General features: G+C 42.2%; 1 protein-coding gene across 6 annotated transcripts in view; it reads right to left on the reverse strand.

Moving 5' to 3' along the window:
• The window catches only part of LOC149309161 (retinoic acid receptor alpha), a 250,027-nt gene that overhangs the window by 22,503 nt on the left and 207,510 nt on the right, over nt 1–20,014 (reverse strand). For all 6 annotated transcript variants that reach the window (XM_089531872.1, XM_089531871.1, XM_089531870.1 and 3 more), the window contains 2 exons: nt 6,008–6,156; nt 2,064–2,205 (listed from right to left, as the gene is read on the reverse strand). In XM_089531872.1, the coding sequence (XP_089387998.1) occupies nt 2,064–2,205; nt 6,008–6,156 (291 nt within the window). The remainder of the gene's footprint in view (nt 1–2,063; nt 2,206–6,007; nt 6,157–20,014) is intronic.

Raw genomic sequence — 20,014 nt, forward strand, 5'->3', positions numbered from 1 at the left:
TCCACCTTGTGTGGTGTCTCTACTTTCCATCAAACAACTACAACAATCTGATGAAGTACAATCTGCCTCTGGTGAAGTAGATCTAGTCTGCCCAAGTTTAAGCTACTACCTTCTTTCTCTCAGTTAGTCTCAAAGGTGTTACAATATAGATCCCTTTTACAAGTTTGGTTTCTGAGGTTTTTAATGAGTGTTGTCCCCTCGTGCTAATATCTATATAGTGGAGTCAACTTCCCTCTCCACAACTTCTCTATAGAGCTGATGGACTTCAAGGGACTGAATCCCAGTTTTGGAGAAAAGACTGGTTACAAATAAAGTGATAGACTTCGGTTCCTAAGAAATTCCCACAGGATTTCTGGAGTCTATGATATAAACCCTATAGTTAGTTCTAACTAGAGCAGACCTACTGAATCAACCACATTTATCTACATGTTGACTCAACACCCGATTCAAGCCAATATCAACACAAATGGGTGTAGAAAATTGTGTAGAGACTAGTCCAGAGGAGCACCTCACCTACTTCCTACCCCTAAACTTCTTCTGCCTGCACCCCCTTCATGATCATCCAGCTTTTGGGGGAATGGTAAAAAGGGACAAGAATTTGGAAGTCCCATAGAAATCATAGAATCATAGAATCATAGAGTTGGAAGAGATCGCAAGGGCCAGATCAATCACTGATTCTCCACCCATCCGCGCCTCACTTTCCACTGGATCAATCTGCTTTTTCTCCACCCCAAGGGTTTATTAATCTAACCCTTGGAGTTGTCATGGCAAAGGGGGTTCCCTCCCCCCCACCCGCCCCGTTACAGTCGGGAGCCATGACAACTAAGCGCTGTAGACGCCAGGAGGGCCCTGTCTGCGTCATTTGTCTCTGACATCATCAATCACTGGTTGCCAGGGAAACACCCTCAAAATTAGAACAAAGCAAAGGGGTGAGCCCCACATGGCACCTTGAGGGGGCATTGGAAAAATATGTATTATCAATGGCATCCGATAATATTTTTTCAGGGGTGGGGATACTGTTTGGTAGAACACCTCCATCAGCTGCACTGCTCCTCCAGGAAGGAACTGGAAAGGACACAGCCCCACCCCAGGAAAACAGCTGCATTTTCTTTTCTTTTGCAAAAAGTATGGGTGCAAATGGAAGCAGAGAACATATCACAGGGATGAAAGGGCCTATCACCTGGAACTGCCTGGAGACCCAGTTGTAATCCAACCCCCATCAAGCCCTTCTCTCTGGGATTGATTAGATTTGTCCATCATGTCTGAAAGGCACCGGACTGGGGAAAGATGGTCTGTTTGTTAAATGTTAGAATGCTTTGCAAACGAGAATGCAGATTTAGAAATACACCTTCCCAGACAGCAGGATTAGAAATCTAGCACCGGCTCTCTCATCTGCCCTTACTATTCTTTTTGTTCTCTCTCAACAAATGCATCTGCAACTCCCAATAATGGGTGGAAAGTGTGATAGAAATTTAAATAAATAAACAAACAGTTCCTACTTAGTTACTTTCTCCAGTCCACAGTGCTATCACCCACTCTGTCTATCAGGACTTCTCATCCTCAAAGTCATTCCAGGATTTCTGTAGCCTGTACACCTTCTAACATCTGCATCAATGCTACTCAAAGCGCTGGCCCCTGGGCCACTGCTAGTCACTGAACCATGGGCTGCTGGCATGTGGAGAGTTTCCAGGGCAGAAAGAAAACAGTTGTATCTAATAGGCACAAAAATGGTGCTAGTTCCCAGCACATAAGGGAAGGAAAAAGTGCTGGTCCCCCATATTAGATAGTCTAAGAAGCAGTGCTTGATATTACAAGGGATTTCTACACCCTTCTGGTTTGAATTATTATTTGAAAAGGATTTTTTTTATTCTTAGCGGAGGATGTGATTTGACCAAAAAATGTTGGCAATGATATTCATGATTTCAACCAAGGTCTCCCAAATCCACTCTAACACAAACTGGCCCTGGCAAGTACAAATAATTTTCTGTTCTTCTCGAAGAAGATGGTGGCAGAATGAAACTTCCCTTCCTCATCTCCCTTTTCCTCCTCTGCCCTCCACTTACATTCCTTGGACATGCCAACTTCAAAGCACTTCTGCAGGCGGCAGTACTGACAACGGTTTCGCGTCACTTTGTTGATGATGCAATTCTTGTCGCGGTGACAGGTGTACACCATATTCTTCTGGATGCTGCGGCGGAAAAAACCCTAGAAGGTGAAGAGAAGAAAAAATGACATGAGCAAACCATCCATTCTTCCACCTTCTTTGCAGCAACATCTGGTTTGGCTTGCTCATTCACATCCCCTTGCCTGCCACTTTGCTACAGTGCACTCACTTTCTAAGACTAGAGGCAATGTGTGTTGGTGAAAATAGAAGCTGTCCCCAGTTCAAACTGTATCTCTTCCACCAACTCAGTGTCTGCCTTGCAGTTCAAACTGTATCTCTGAAATTCAACAGCTGGCTTTCTGGATTTCCTACAAGGGGCTTGAATTGCATAGCCCTCCAGATGTTCTTGGGACTGCAACTCCCAGCAATTCCAGCCACCATTATCTAATGGTGAGGAATGCTGAGAGTTGAACTGCAACATCATATGTAGGGTACATAATTTCTACCCCTAATGCACGGAAATGGTAATATGGTCTACTTTACCAGGTTGTTGTAAAGATGATCAAAGATAAAGAACACAGAGAATATACTGATGCACTATAAAAACCGGGGTGGGCAGTCCTTCTTATGCTGAGTGCCACATTCCCTCGAGTTTAGGCTGTTGGGTGCCATTAGCCAATAGTGGGAACAGTCTGATGTGGGCAAAGTAACACACTGCTCTTTTTGTAATTACCACCAATCTCTCTCTCTCTCTCTCTCTCTCTCTCTCTCTCTCTCTCTCTCTCTCTCACACACACACACACACACACACACACACTTTTCCTCCCTTCCTTGTAAAACAGGCTACTAAAAAGAGGACATGAGGGGGCTGTTCCCAGAAGTCTGATTTCTATCAGGAGAGGAGGGCACATGAAATTAAGTTGAGGACTGCATGTGGCCTATCCTTGATCATGATGAGAGCTGCTTGTTTCCCTGTTCTGCTGTCTATAGGGACACAGAGCAGCCTTTCTTCCACCATCGTCACAAACCCAATTTCCAGCATTCTTGTGCAGGCTAATACTCCATAAAAATGTCTAGCTTCAACTAGTAAGCTGTTTTGAGTCCCCAAGAATTAAGGGTAATTTTCAGAATAAGCTTACTTACCATTTTTATTTAACTTTATTCTTCAGGTTTCTATCTCACCTTTCTTCCATTATGGGATTCAAGGTGGCTTATGTGTGGTCCCTATGTGATCTGCCATCTAGGCAGTGAGCAGATATCTACTTAGCTTTAGCAAGGGGACTGAATTATGTCTCAGGCCTCTAGCTTTTACAGAGCTATTACAGCATGCCCAATAACATTTTGTCAGTAATCCTACAACCACACTGCAAGATAGGTAATTATTGCTATTCCTGTATTTCAGAAGAATAATAGAATTATTGTATCTTAGACATGAAGGAGACCACAAAGGCCACCTAGTTCAAACCTCTGCCATGCAGGAATACACAACTGAAGGACTCCTGATAGTAGAAAATAACAACAACTAAGAATTAGAGATCCCCAGCCCTCCTCTATCCCAGAAGAAGAGGTTGCTTATCTTTAACTGTGGTTCTTTGAGTGGTCATCTATGTCACCTGGCTTGTTGAGCAGCAAATATGTCTTATGCCAATTTTTTGTGCATTTGTGTGTGAAGGTTTTGTGCATTTATGAGTGAGGCTAAGAAATCTACAATGAAGATCACATTGCATACCTGTAACTCTTTGAGTGGTCATCTGTGCCCTCACACAAATGTGCAAAACTGAATTGTGTAAAGCCCAGGGACTATGCCAAAGAACTACAAATGTCCAATATTTTTGGGGAGCAGCCACTGCAATTAAGGCTGCATCCACACTGCAGAAATAACCCACCATTTTAACTGCCATGGCTCAATGCTATGCAATTCTGGATTTGTAGTTTGCTATGGCACCAGAGCTCTCTGACAGAGAAGGTTAAATGTCTCACAGAATTACAATTCCCAGAATTCCATAGCATCAAGCCACAGCAATTAAAGCAGTGTCAACCTGGATCCTTTCTGAAGTGTGGATGCAGGCTCTGCAGATTAAGTTTGTTACAAATATATCTAGATTTGGAACCATGAGAATAGCCGCTACTAACATGGATATAAGGGCTGGTAAAACACTATCCTCTCCTTTCTTTTAATGGCCTACATATTAACTAAGCTTTCTGTTTTGTTTTGAACTCAAAAGTTCATATGCAATCGCATTCACTGCAGTGGGTCTGATAAAGCAGGACTACATATGTTCCAGCATCACTCTGAAAGAAAATCTGGAAAGTTATATCCATGGTTTGAATTATGCTAACAAGACATATTTGCTGCTCAATGAGCCAGCCCCCCCGCTTTGCCCCCAGAAATTAGACTTTTAGCCAGGAAACAGAATAACAGAAGAGGAAGGGCAAATATTTTTCTATGCATGAAGGCTAGAAACCTTTTTGAAAAAATCACAAAGTTCAGATTCTCAGAGCTTCTGTATTCTCTTCAAATGGCAAGCTCACAGGCGGGCAGAATACATTATGGTCTTGCTGCTAAGGGATTGCTTTTATCCAGTTTTTGACACTCATGCAAACATTTCTTTTTAAACCTAAAAAAGTAGTGCCACTACAAGGGTTAGGATCAGAGCTTGAAAAACGTACTTATTTAGAACTGCAAACTCCCAGAATCCCCAGCCAGCATGACCATGTGGGTCAAGGAAAATGGGAGCTGGAGTCCCCAGAAGTCAAATTTCCAAGCTGCAAGTAACTTTTCTAAAAAAACACAGTTAAGACAAGCAGAGGCCCAATGATTCAGGGGCAGCTACAGAAGAGGCCAGACTGCTCAGGACAAGGTAGTGAGGACAACATTGCCACGTCCCACTAATGAGATTAAGGGACTCCTGGCTGGGAAGCAGAAAGAGCTTTTTTCTAGGCAACTAGAAGCACAAAGGGCTTCGTGTTAATGAGCCAGAGGGAAGGGATTTGCTAGTGGGGACTGAGGCTGCGTGCCCAGATTGATCTGTGCCAATTTGACCCACAAGGTCATGTTGCCAGCCTGGTGCAAGTGGGGGCATGTGCATGGACAGGTAGAGCAATAGCAGCTCATCCTACTTAGATGTAGGGAAGAAGAATAAATGGATTTTAAAGGGGAGATAGGAGGGAGGAGTACCTGATCAAAGGAAAAGAAAAGGCATATGTGACTGCACGGAGAGAGAAAATACACTTTTGTATATATGCCCAAAGCTTGCAAACACAACAATTCCCAAATCCCACAGTAAGCTTAGCTATTAACACACACTCTTGTGCCCTGGCCCTGTCTTTAAAAGTATAGATCACAAAAGGAAGCCACTGAAACAACAAACAAAATGCTGCAGAAGTACATTAATGAAAATATCTTTAAAAATACATCCAGATCAGCCAGAAGGATGGTGAACCAAAACATAGTACCACTTCCTGGAAGTATGTTAAGGATCAAAAGCCTGAGACCCTCCCAGACCTGTGTGAACAGTCTGGTCCCCTCCACTTCCTTATCCAAAGGGAGGGAGCCCAGGTGATTATTTCACATTGCAATAGCACCAACCTCTGAAAGAGAAGTGATGAGATGGCAAAAGGTCTTTGTGGTCACTGAGAAAGCCCACTTGCAAGAAAAATACACTTGCCAAATTTGGTAGCAGAAGGGAAGAGTGAAGCTGTGATCCTTCCTTTGTTATCCACACTGTATCATAACCCTTCCACATTACAATGTGCCTCTTTCCTAACTTTCTTGAATCAGTCTGAGAGACTAAAAATGGGTCCCCAGCAGGGAATGTGCATACTCAGCAAATCCTTTTGCTTCCCACTACTTTCCTACAGTGTGGGCTTTCTCCGGTCCTTGCTGCCATTTCCCTCTCTCACCTTGCATCCTTCACAGGCGCTGACACCATAGTGGTAACCAGAGGATTTATCCTGGCACACGAAGCAGGGTTTGTAGATTCGGGGCAATGGGGGTGGTGAAGGAGGGCTGGGCACGATCTCTTCTGAGCTGGTACTCTGTGTTTCAATGGCTGCAACAAAAAAGAGAGGGGGGAGAGAGGAAGGGAGAGAAAATCAGTCAAAGATGACATCTCAGGGCCAAATGCATAAACTGAAGTGATGACAACATTTTGAGTCTGTCTATAATCTGTGCAAGGAAATTACTTTAATGAACTGGCAGAATCATGTATGTACATCGGATGGAATATATATCACCCCAGGATTGCCCGACTGAAAATTGAAGAGGGCTCCTGTACCTTTAATAGATGTGTAGAAGAGGGAATTTCAAATGTTGTTTGTCATGGCACCAGGCAAGAAGGAACACCTGCTGAAAGCCCCTTTTCTACATAACTATTGAAGGTACATGAGAAGGCAATCCTAATATCAGATATGACAGTGCTTGATTGTGCAACACTTGCCCAGTAGATGAATGAAATGACTCCATCAAAAAACTCTGAACATGCCGTAACAGAAAGATAAATGATAGATCTGTCCATGGCATGTTGATCTGTGATGGCCCATTAATACATACAGGTTTGTCACATAAAGACAAATTGCATGGGTCCCTGGTCTCTTGCTTAGTGCACATAATAAGGCAAGGAAGGAGCCAGGGCTGAAGTAGCTCCTTTTGACCTGTTTGCATATCAAGCACACCTAACACCACCTTTCCACTTCGTCATTTTAAGATCATTAAAAGCAATTACAACAACAGCAAACCCCTCCAAATTCTCTGCAGAGAAAGGAAGGAACACCAAGAAGGCATGATACAAGGAGGGCAGAATTAGAAAATGGTTGCAAGCTTGTAATTCAAAGGGTATTCTATGCATTGAATCTGGTATTTCTGTTCTTGGAAATGAAGAAGCGGGGAAGTTTCCGGCAGGCTATGGAAAAGCTGCTGATCAAAGGCAAATCCCAATAGAAGCACCAGTCAGCGGGTTGGGAATACTGCTGTACAATTTTAATGGCATTATTTGAAAGTGAAGCACTCTAGCACTCTGTCCTGGAGGGATGCTTTTCAGCAAGTTATATTTCGGCTAGACGGATTTTGCAACCTTTCCTTAAGAAACCCCATCATAAGAAACACTCAAACTGGGGTGGGAGTAAGTGAGAGAGGGAGGGAACCAAGAAGCCTGGCAAAGAAAAAGACCAAATCTATATGGCCAAAGGCCTGAAAGCTTTGGAAGCCGCCTCCAGCATGCTCTCTGCAAGGGTGGGATGACACTGCTGCAAGATGCGATTTGACATTTTCAGGCCAGAGAAATAAGATGTGGGATTGAGCCAGACACAACCAATCCCAGGAGCGTTAGATGCTGGCGCTGCAACTCATCTGAAGGGAGGGGAGAGGAAGCGAGGGAGGGAGGGAGAGAAGCAGGCAGTGTGGCAGTGGCTGATATTGCTGGATCCCTTGCTCTGGAAGGGGGAAAGGGACTGCTTTGGGGTGTGGGATGATAAACCAACCCAGATTCAAGGTGGATGGAAAAATAAAGTAATTTTGAATGCCAGAAGCACAAAACACGAGTCACTGCAAAGAAGGAAAAGTCTCTGAGCTTGTACAGAGTGCATTTCTTCCTCAGCAATGGAAAAAGCAAAAAGGACTGGTTTTCCTAAGTTAAAAGTCTCTTAACACTATGGTAACTCCAAGTTAATTAACACCAAGTACAGGGATGTGATATTATGTGTGTGATGGAGAAAATTAGGGTCATGCATGTGTCACACATTAAAGGAAGGGGAAGATTAGTAAAGTTGTTAAAAGGGGGACAGGATTATGAGTCAGGGAAAGAGGATAAGAAGGCCTTTAAAATATGAAATATCTAGTGGATGGTGCTTAGAAGCAGAAAGGGCTAGGAATTTAGATCCCCTGTCCTCAAATGCAGAAAGAACAGGTCTGAAATCAGAGAAATTAGGATGTAGTCAAGAGCCTGGAAGACTGACTCCTATCCATCCACACCCCATCAAGCTGAAGTAACTCTTACTGTGACCAAATGCATCTGAAGATGTTGGCTCAAGTCTATGAAAGCTCATGCTACCAACTTCTATTTTTCAGTTAATCTCAAAGATACTGCAAGAGTCCTTTGTATATTAATTGTTTGATTGCTGTTGTTATGTACCTTCAAGTCATTTCTGACTTCTGGCAACCCTAAGGCGAATCTATCATGTGGTTTTCTTGGCAAGATTTGTTCAGAGGAGGTGTACCATTGTCTTCTCCAGAGGCTGAGAACTTGTGACTTGCCCAAGGTCATCCAGTGGGTTTCATGGCTGAGCTGGGGATCAAACCACAGTCTCAGCAGATGAAATGGACAACCAAAATTCTGAGTGGGTCACCTTTCATGTTTACATAATGAATAAGTTCCTTCCAGTTAAAACAAGAGCAAACAGTGAGACTAACTCTCATACACTACTTTTCTTTCCTTTTGAAAAAACTTGCATTATGTGAATTTTGGAATATTTTTTGATCCACAGGAGAATTCCAATGTATTGAGGGTCAAAGCTGCAGACAGGATTAGGGTCTTATTGAGTTTTCTCATCCTAACAGGATTTCCCAAATCCTTCCCAGCTGGATTTTGTTTCCACCTCAAATGGAGCCAAATGATAAACTCTTCTGAAACATGGCCACATAGCTTGATAAACCCACAAAAAATTATGACGGACATTCTGTTGGTTAGTCCCAAATAGAGAAGACCAATTCGATCCATTCTTGAATGGTGAGCCAACACATAGATAAATCTGATGAATTCAATGAGTCTACTCTAGTCAGGACTAAACGAAATTAAGCCAGAGTGTGTAGTTTTTTTTGCTTAGCTGCATTACGGTAAGCCAAAAAACACCACAGGACATCATTTTTGGCTTAATACAATACAGTATCTAACTGGGACAAAAAAAATGAGCAAAAAGCAGTACATTTGTTGTTTTTTGTTTCTTCTTCTTTGAACCCGTGCATGACAGGTGTCTGAGTTTTGGGGAAATGTTTTACAATTCTCTGAAGATGCTAGCCATGGATGCAGGCAAAACCATCAGGAATAAACCCTTCCGGAACACGGCCACATTACCCGAAAACGCACAAAAAACTATGTTTTACAATTGATCAGATGAAAATGTGATAGAATGTCTACACTGTAGGTCTAGCTCTGTTACTGTGACTCTTGAGAATTAAAAATGTCCTGTTTTGGTGAATGAGAAATAATTTCACTGAATCAAAATCACTGGATGTAAAAGTACTCAAGCTTTTAAGTTATACAGACATGTTACACAGAGAGATAGGAGTTTGTGACTTAATTCAGACAAGACAAGGTTGCTGTTGGTCAGCAGCAAATCTTCTCTATAAAGGATGTTTGTGTTATGCTGAATGTCTTGTGCACCTTCTGAAGAAAGTGAAAATCCTCCTGGACACTTAGGGGGCTGTGAGGGGTACAGTGTGGTGTAGTGGTTAAACTAGGAGCATAGTTCAAAATTCCAACACAATCATGAAGCTCCCTTACATTAGTTACTATCTTCAGACCAACCTACCTTTGAAGTTGTGCAGATAACAAGAACCCTGCATATCCCATGCTCTCCTTGGAGAAGGACAGACAAAAACTGTCATAAAAACCTACCTAGTTGTTGTGCCTTCATGTCATTTCTGACTTATGGCAAGCTAAGGGAAACCCATCATGGGGTTTTCTTGGCAAGATTTGTTCAGTGTGGGTTTGCATTTGCCTTTTTCTGAGGCTGAGAGAGTGTAACATGCCCAAGGTCACCCAGTATGTTTCCATGACCGAGCAAGGATTCAAACCCTGATCTTCAGAGTCTTAGTCCAATGCTCAAACTACTACACCATGCCAGCTCTCTCAAAACCTACTTCCTTTTCCCTAATAATGAATTATTTCACTAATAATTTTCCTAATAATTTTCCCCTAATGATTAATTTCCTGCCTTCCCTCAAAAGAGTTCAATGCAGTTTGCATTGCTTTCCTTTTTCTTTCTTTGTGTGTATGCCTTTCAAGCCTGTCAATTTATGGCGACCTCATGAATTTCACAGGGTTTTCTTAGGCAAGGAATACTCTTTAAAAAGCATCAAAAAGTGGTGCTGAGGGGGTTGCGAGAAAGAGAGGAGGGAGAGAGACTAGCCCAAGGTCATTCAGTAAATTTCATGGTTAAGTGACAACCTGAACTTGGATCTCCCTAATCCTTACACTATTCATACATACATAGGCTTTGGTTGTATACCAGACAGACCACTGGAATTAGCTCTACATGGGAGTGTTGCTGAAATATGTTTGCAAAGCACAACTGCTGCAGAACAGCTGGTTCCCAGTGTGTTTCCAAGTCCAGTCAATATGGCAGCTTTGATCTTTAAAACTATAAAGGACCTAGGTCCAAAGCAAGCTGCTGAGCTGCCATATGATACTACCATTCCGCTATGTTCTTTGTATGGGGCCCTGTACCCTATCCTACCACTGCCTTAAGACAAGGCTGGGAATGACATGGCTGCCCAGATGTTGTTGGATTGCAAGTACCAATACCCATAGCCAGTATAGATGATGGTGAGGAATGCTGGGAGTTGCAGTCCAACAAGACCTGCAGGGCCACATGATTCCTACTTCAGCCTAAGGCCAGGCACAGGCTGGGAAGTTCTTCTCTGAAACTCCCTCCCTCTGAGAGGCATTTTTTATTTCTCTTTTCTCCTTCTGTGGGTGGTAAAGTTACCCAACAGAGGATTTATGACCAATTAATTTACTGCTCCAGATCCTTAATTTTGTGCTTCTGTTGATCTCTTTGAAAAAAATATCTTAACACAGTATTACACTCATGTTTAAAAATTGTGCAGTATTTGTTTTATCAATATTTTAATATGTATGCCACTCTGGGGTGCATGTACATATTGCTTTTGTTGTTGTCAAAAAGCAGCTTAAAAAGATACTTTAACAGCAAATTCTCCACCTTCCACTTGTGTACCAAATGATGGAGACATATGGAATCTTTTAAGGAAAATCCTACCCAGCAGAGATGGGGGCTCAGAGGGAAACCACACTCCAAACTTTCAGGCTGTCATCCAGCCCTATGAAATACTCCCTTGCCTCCTACCCTTGTCTCACAGGTTTATCAAAATAACCTCCTCGCTGACATAAACTATTTCAAATGTTTTGGGTCCCATAACTCCTGGATTGGAGGTACAACTCTGGAAGAACTGTATGATAAGCAGGACCTGCCTGTCTTTACCAGCTTGGGGAAAGCATGTGATCTCTAGAAGATTTGAGCAGAGGGAAGACGGAGCCAAGACTTTTGGGATTTCCTGACTGTTTTCAAGAAGCTGATAGCTGCAAATAGAAAAACAACAACAGACTTCATTTAGACTTCCCGGTGTGCCACAGTAAAATATGGGCAACAACAACAACAATTCATAGCCTCCATATGTTTGATATGTTTTCCGCTCCCCCAGGCATGAAAAGGTTAAGGCGCTTGGCTGCACACCCACGGCCCCTTTCCTGTAGGATGTCTGCCGATGTTTTTCTTCAAACCAGAGTCCGGAGTAAACCAGTCAGACAGGATATTAAAAGGCCTGGCCCCGCACAGGGTGAGTAGGCCTTCAGATGGGAAAGGCCTCCGGGCCAGTCCCCCAAGGATGGGTTTGATTAGCTCCCCCCTTCTTCAGCAAAAGAAAACTACACTTACATTTTCTCTCTCACACACACTCACACACATACACACAAAACTTGCAGGGAAAAGAGCCAGGATGTAGCCCAGCAAACAAAAGGACTAGCGCATGCCAGGAGATTACAGACATGAAAGGGGTTTCGTGGAGTGGGGCCTCTGCTCAGGAAGAGGCTCACAGCTGGGGAATGCACCCTGAGGACTTTGCACCAACTCAACCCATGATGTCCCCACCCCTGACAGCGCAAAACACAAGGCCTCACTAGGCCAAGCCCTCCCACCCCCCAACTATACACACATACACCCAGTGGCGTGGCCCAACGCCAACCAGAAGGGAGACACAGAGGCGCACAGCTATGCAGCAGAAAAGCAGGCGGCTGCACAATCGGAGACCCGGATTATTTTGTTCATTGGGGGAGGGAGGGCTGAGAGGCCTAGAGGTGGGATCCACCATTACTTTTGTGAGCTCCATACTCACAATTCCATATATGTACGGCTTCGGCTGGGATTCCCTGCAAGGGAAACGTACTCTAGATGTTCCACTGCTGAGCTGTGGAACTGAAAGCGACTAAACCATGGGTCAAAGTACTAGCTCACAGGGAAAACATTATTGCAGCAAATGCATGTAAACTGAACCTCAGGGCAATGACAAATGTTTAAAATGTTGCCATCCTGAGCATGGAAAGGTAGCATGTCAGGAAGCAGAGTAAACCAAGCCATTTTCTCTGGTCGGTTTGTTTCTATGTGCAAGGTTTTCTGCTGCTCTGTTTTCATCAAAGTAGGACAGTGTTCAAAACATACAATTCTCCTATTTTCAATCTGATAGTCTATGAAAAGCTTCACTATACAATACAACTAGGCTTGTGTTGTTTGCTACTGTTGCGCCTTAAAGTTGTCTCCGATTTATGGCGACCCTAAGGCTTATCACGGGTTTTCTTGGCAAATTTCTTCAGAAAGGGTTTGCTATTGCCATCCTCTGAAACTGAAAGCGTGTGACTTGCCCAAGGTCACTCAGTGGGTTTACATGGCCAAGCTGGGATTTAAACCCTGGCCTCCAAAGTCACAGTCCAACACTCAAACCACTACACCACACTGGATCTCACTACTAGCGTTATCAGAGTGAAAACTGGAGACAGCTCCTGTACCTTTAATGACTAGAAACGTGACTAGTGTAGAAAAGGGAATTTCAACAGGTGATGCTAACTAACCACACAACCAACAAGAGAAATTTTCTCTTCTACACAACCATAAAAGTTGCAGGAGCTGCCTCCAGTTTTTACTCTGGCAACTCTAGAAACTACCAAAAGTATAGATTTAGTACTTTCTTATACTGGAAAGGAGCCTTTTGAGATTTAGCTAAAGGAAAGCAGGACTGTTAGGTTTAAGAGAGCAACAGAGAGAAAGCAGGACATTTAGGAGCTAAGACATCTAGCTTGTTTCTCATTGTGGAAAAGAAGGTGTGATGTTTGGAAATTACGGTAGAGAGAAAAAGACAAGGAGGGTAGAATTAGAGCTGTAATTTCAAAGCCCTATCTGTACCTGTCATTTTCATTCCCCCTGCCCCTATGTCCTGGCTACTTTTTCAAAGCTGGGTTTAAAAATACTGACAATCTGGAGGAAAACTTATGAGCCATCCTAAAACCTAGGTGAAACATTCAGGTCAAGGGCCACTTTTCCTCGGGGATTAATGTCGCAGATGCTGCATACCAGTGGGGAGCTGATGGTATGGAAGGAACCAAAAGAAGGTGAAACCATCACTTTCTCCACTTCTTTCTCTTTCTGCCAACTTTCCCCTCCATCTTTTCCCTCGCCTTCCTCATCTTGCATAAAATAAAACAGGAAATTTCTGTAGCATCCCCATCTTATCCTAAAGTGGGACATAAGCATTTTGAATACAGACATTCAATGCATTCTGAGGCACTTCCTATCAGGTTATTGAATGCTTGTTCAACACATGTTCTAGGTATCTATCATGCCTATAGATTAAAACAGTTTTGGGCATTTTATGCTAGTAGTCTGGACTTATCCCTCCATCTCTCCCATGTGTCCTCAATTGCCAGGGATATTCCCAATGTGAACACACTATATATTTATCCCTCATTTCATTTACAACATCTGCAATTTTGCATTGTGCTTTGTATCTCTAGCTCTAGCAAGTTTGTTTCTGGAGGGTTTTGTTTTCACAAGAATATAGATTTTAGAAACATTAATTTGAAAAGCTATGCAACAATCTCATGTCACACTCTTTCTCGCACAACACATGATTTTAGTGTGGATATGTCTTATATTAGCATGTTCTTGGGCTGTCTTAACCCCAGAGAACCAGAGCTTGGGAAAAGCCAGTGACCATCCTGGCTGAGGATTCTAGAAACTGAAAAACATTTTCCAATTTCCATTATAGAAGGGAGATGTTTTCAAGTATTTTTACACGTAAGAGAAATTATTCCTACCAAGCCCCTTCTCTTGCCAAATGGACTACCATCTTAGCAAAATTGCACACGAAACCATATTGATTCATTTCAGTTTTCTGCAGAAATGTTTGATGTCCTCTGTTCAGGATGTTTTCTCATCCCCCACTTTTAAGATTCTATGGCTGCCAACTCCCAAGGGTCTTATTCCTCAAAATAGGACACTTTCCAACCATAGAAGATATTTAGTAAGGGGGGGGGGAACCATCCCAGCACCTCACAAGCAGGCCTAGGCATCGGAACAGGGACTGTACAGTTCACAATGGATTGTTCCCAGCTCCCCCTCCACCGCCTGGGGCAAAGACAAAAGAGAAAGCCAGTAGTTAGAACAAGGAGCAACTGTTCCCTTTGCCAACAGGACGGCTGTCGGGTCACCCAATTATGCCCACGGAGGCGCAAATTAACTGCTCCCCGACATGCCCTCACTGGGCCAGAGCCCAGAGTGCCCACCTCCCACCCAAAGGCAGCAAACAGAGGTCGTATTCTTTGGTGAAAACTGCAGGTTGGGGAGAGAGAGGCCAGCATTTTTGGACTCTCTCTCTCTCTCTCAAGACTGGGAAGAAAGGGGGCATCCTTCCTTCATCACACTCAAGCCATCCCTTTAAAGAGCAGCATTTAGAAGGGAAGTGGAAACACTTTCAAGAAAAGCTGTCACAGTACTCCCACCCAAATTGCCAAAAAAAAAAAAAATGAAAGAAAGAAAGAAAGAAAGAAAGAAAGAAAGAAAGAAAAGAAAAGAAAATGTTGCCAACACATGCACCTGGAGTCATTTTTTAAGTTAAAAAGAATTTTCCATTTTTTACCCCAAGTGCACTGGATGGGCAGTAGGGAAGCAGAATAACCCTTCTGCAGATAGTGTTCATCTCAGAGCTGCATCTCCACCTTCTCTCTTCAGCTTCCATGTAGCATCACCTGCTCTCACTCATCTTATTCACTAAAGAAAACAGGGATTTTTAAAAAACAAACAAAAAAACAAAAACAAAACTCTGAGCATGGACAAAATGCGCTGTCTGATGCCACAAACCTAGAATTAAAGCTGAAACTTCCCTCCAGAGCAAAGTCAGAGTACCAATAAATTACATCTCTTTGACAGAATTTTGAGAACACATGATGTACCACTTTTAAAATGTATGCTTCTCCTCTACATTCTACCCATTCAGCTTTACTACTGGGGTAGAAAAGAGGCAAAAAGCCACAAAAGCCCAGTCACTTTTGTTACAGAAAACACCCTACAGAACAAACACGAGAGGAAGGGAAAAGAAACAGTACAAGACCCATTTCCTATCAAACATGAATATCAGGACTCAGGAACACAAGACGCCTTATATTTGAACCGGATCACCAGTCTCACTTCCCAGTTCTGACTGGCAAGACTGGCTCTCTAGAGTTACAAGAAGGATTCTTTCCTAGCCCTACTTGGAGATTTCAGATCCTGTCATCCAAGTACACACCAGGCCCAAACCTGCTTAGCTCCCACAACCAGGAAAAAAATCAAGTCTGTTCAGGATGGTATGATGTTGTTTTGTACCTTCAAGTAATTTCCAATTTATGGCGATCCTAAGGCAAATCTTCTCATAGGATTTCGACAAAATTTGTTCAGAGGAAGTTTGCTGTTGCTTCTCAATGAGGCTGAGAGAGTGTGACTTGCCCAAGTTCACCCAGTGGGTTTCCATGGCAGAGGAGGCATTTGAACACTGATCTCCAGAGTCCTAGTCTAACTCTCAAACCACTACACCACACTGGCTCTAAGTTGCTGAGAACAAGTGCATCTTAAGCTATATGATATATGGGACCAGCAAATCCCACCCCCCCCCCAAACATGCCAGGGACTGGTAAAATATTTGTGCTCAATCTTTACAATTGTTTCCTTCTTTCCTGGAACCAACACCAGTTCATGGACCACCACTTTGAGTAGCACTGGCCTAAAAGCTCCCCTTACCTAAACCAACACTAGCTGAAACTCCAACCAAGGGATATGGGAATAGCTTCACATTGAATATGGGAACGTTTTGCCAAACACAACACATAAGAGGAAGAGGAACCAGAGCAGGTGGAACAGGAGAGGGAGTAGATGCAGTGTGCAAAAAATCCTATAGCAAAGTAGTTAACCTAAGTTGTAACTGGAGTAGAATCAGATCTACAGCCCTCACAATATCTTTGCCAATGAAAGCTGCCACTTAATTATGCATTGTGTGAAGGAAGAGTTCCTTTTGTCAGTCCTTGGATTAATACCCATCCATTTCTTGGGGTGACCCCAATTTCTACTGTTACAAGAAAAGAAGAAACCTTTCTCTTGTCTCCACACTGTGTAGAGAGGTACGCTGGATGTACAGTCGGGAAGTGAACTCTTCTGAGTCACCCCCTGCAAAGCAACCTACATTGTTGGAAGGTGGAGGTAATGGGGAATCTGCATGGAGGCCAAGAGGAGGAGGGATAGGGAGGCATTAAAAAGGGCACTTGACAAAAGACACAGGCTGCCAACAGCACAAAGCAGGCCACTGTGGGGCCAGCAAGGGCCAGTTGACAATGGACAAACTAGAGGGGAGAGGGGGTCATGGTGGAGGAGTCAAGAGGAGTGCTGGAGGGAGGATTCGGGTGGGATCTATTATCTCCCTCGGCCAGAAGCCTCGCCTCACTCATCCTCTAAGCACACAATATTCAAATCATGTACCGCACAAGACTTTGTAAGACACAACTCACAGAACAAGATAACGTACACAGAATCCATGATCTACTCTAGCAAAGGATGACACTCTTCACTAGTCCAGATGTTTTCTCCTGTGCAAAATCATTTCCTGCATTTTCCCATGATTCAGGTGGATAGGGTAATCTAGGGATTTTTTTTTTTTGGGGGGGGAGGAAGTCACCAAGTTTTTGTATGTGTAAAAACATCTCCTTTTTGCACATTTTTGTGCAAAAGGAATGAGAACAGGAAGGGAAAAAATCCACTAGTCTTTATCCTCATGAAGGGTTGAAAAATTCCACAACAGTTGACAATTTTATTTATTTTATTCTTTTTTGGACACTGTGTCCTGATGATACCTTTTCTGTTTGAGTATGGGGAAATGTTCAAGTATTGTTTATATACGAACGCCAGCACAAACAGTCTTTTTTTTAAAAATCCACTTATTAAAGAAAGATCTGTGCAAAATGTTGTACTTTGGTTTCACATGGTACAGATGTGTAGGAAGTATGCAAGATTTTTAAAATAATGAACAAGATCCTAACCGAAATAATAGGAACTTGAGTCAGAGTTCTGAATTTGGAAGGAACCTGTAGGGTTCGTTGGAAAGTACACCGCCTGTTTTCCTTCCTTCTCAAACTGCACATATGGGACTTCTGGGGGATTATAGAAGTTGTAGTAAATATGTAACTTTTATAATATCTGGGCCTTGCGTCAAATCAAGGCAGGATTTGAGGTGTTTGTTCATGTCTCCTTTACCCATGTTTGTGTTTTTGTTGTCCAAGTGAATATAGCTCACTTCGTTTCATTTTATTTATTACGATCAACTGATCAAACATCAACAAACAACAATCATATACAATAGTTAATTTATAAGTAAATTTCACTTATAAAATTATATTAAAAAGACACTAAAAAAAGACATAGCTCACTTCCAAAATTGATCTGAATGCCTATTGCACCCTATACTACTCCCTCTATGGCCAAAAGCTGTTTGCCATTGTGAATGGAATCAAGCCCTGTGTATTTATTTAAGGCACATTTGAGCAAAATCATTTTCTGTGCCTTCAAGGCACTTCAAGAACACTTGCACAAAATAAATTGTTGGTTGTTCATTTTAACATTTTAACTCCCACTCTTACCATCTTTACAAAGCAATTGCTCAAGACATATTACCACAAGTGTATACTATAATGTCAAAACCATCATTAAAATTTTTTTTTTTTGAAAATCAAATAGCAGGCTTTTCGTCTATAACAGATATAGGAACATAGGAAGCTGCTTTATATCAGGTCTGATCATTTAGCTTTCCCATCCTGTATTGGTTGTTCTGACTGGCAACAATTCTCTCAACTATTTTCTCTGCCATGCTCCCTGAAGATGCTGAATCTGGAACCAACCAAACCTAAGACCATCCGCATGCAAAGCGAATGATCTACTGCTGAACTGAAGGCATCAAAGGTTGAATAAAAGGCCAACACTTTTAACTGTGGCACTCTAAAAACAATATAATTATAGTATGAGAATTCAGAGACATGGCCATGTTAGTCTGGATCTGTATGCAAAGGAATCCTTTAACACATGTGAGACTAACTGAGAAGTGTCAAAGGTGCTACAAGATCCCTTTTCATTTATAACAGGAGATTCTTCAGCCAGCAGCGTACTTCATCAATACATAGGGTTTTATCCAGAAATTCAGATGTTACCGTTTGCATATTTCAAAATAGGATTGCAAATATTTATAAGCAGGAGTCAGAATTAAGTGGTTTCCACGTGCTGTTGGACTGCCAGCTGCTGTTTACCTTGTCTGTTGTAAGAAGACACACACAACAACAGTAGGATTGGCTAGAGTAGAATCATGTTCTTTCCCCATCTCAACCTTCTGTTGCATTATTTATTGCAAACATGGACCCCAACACCGAAATTTATTTTTCCAGACTTTCTACCCAATCTTCCCAATGTCGATGCTGCTAAAAAAAAAATCCAGCTAGATGAGAGGACAGAGAGGGTGTCACTATAGTGTACAGAATAAATTCTTAGGCTCAGAATTCTTTGATTCAAAGTGCATGCCTTTGGCAACACACTCCTGCAGGAAGATGTCGAGAGTTTTAGTAAAAATTAAAGTAATTCCTGCAACACTTACATCTAAACCATCTCTAGAACAGATTGCTTGTTTTGGGAATAACAGAGATGATATTCACAACACATAAATAAATGAATATAAAGTTTGATTTTTATTGTTCCCTTTATTTCTCTTGCTAAATTTCTAATAATAAAACACTGGAAAAACAATAAAATGTTTCAAGGCAATAGTGGATGATGATAGGATAGGACATAATGGTTATAGTCAACTTAACAAATAACTGCAATCAAAGCAAACGTCAAGGAGAGTAGAGTTCAGGAGCTTGGGTGTGCTCCTGGACTCTTCTCTGAGTCTGGATGGCCAGGAGTCAGCTTGCTTAGTCTTAAATAAAGACTTGTAATAAATGAAGGACAGGACAAGAACACAGGTAGACAACTTTATTACCGGTATAATCTATTAACATATTAACTATTCAGAAATCTGCATCTATGTCCTACACCTGTGAACTTTATCTTCTCTACCATCAAGAGATTTACGCAAACCTCTGTAAAATAATCTAGTTGAAACGTTTGCATCTGCAGTGGCATACAGCACATATCTTAAAAAGTAAACACAGACAGATCAAAAGGACACCTCTCAAAAATGTGCACATACAGAGACGTACTCATAAGAAGAACTAAACTGAATAATGTTCATGGAAGAGAGGTGTAGGAGAATGCGTTACACAATTTACCACATGATATATGCACCTGCCCCAAATTTACATCCTGAACCTCAATATGATCATTGAGGGTCAGGCCTATTACTTCCTACTAAGGATTGCAATCTGAGACTGAAATTGACATGCCCATTGGGGATATGAAAAAAAACACACACATTCTTCTCATATCACACATCTACTCAATCTGTGCATAGACAAATATATTAAAAGATCCTAACAACAAAAATTGTAACATGATAAATCCTCATACTCCAGGCAAACCTTTCTCAGTCTGATACTCTCCAGAGGTTTTTTACTTCATCCCTCA

This window comes from Sceloporus occidentalis, unplaced genomic scaffold, assembly GCF_023333645.1.
Source record: "Sceloporus occidentalis isolate IW3139 unplaced genomic scaffold, rSceOcc1.0.p SCAF_7, whole genome shotgun sequence".
NCBI classification, from domain to species: Eukaryota; Metazoa; Chordata; class Lepidosauria; order Squamata; family Phrynosomatidae; genus Sceloporus; species Sceloporus occidentalis.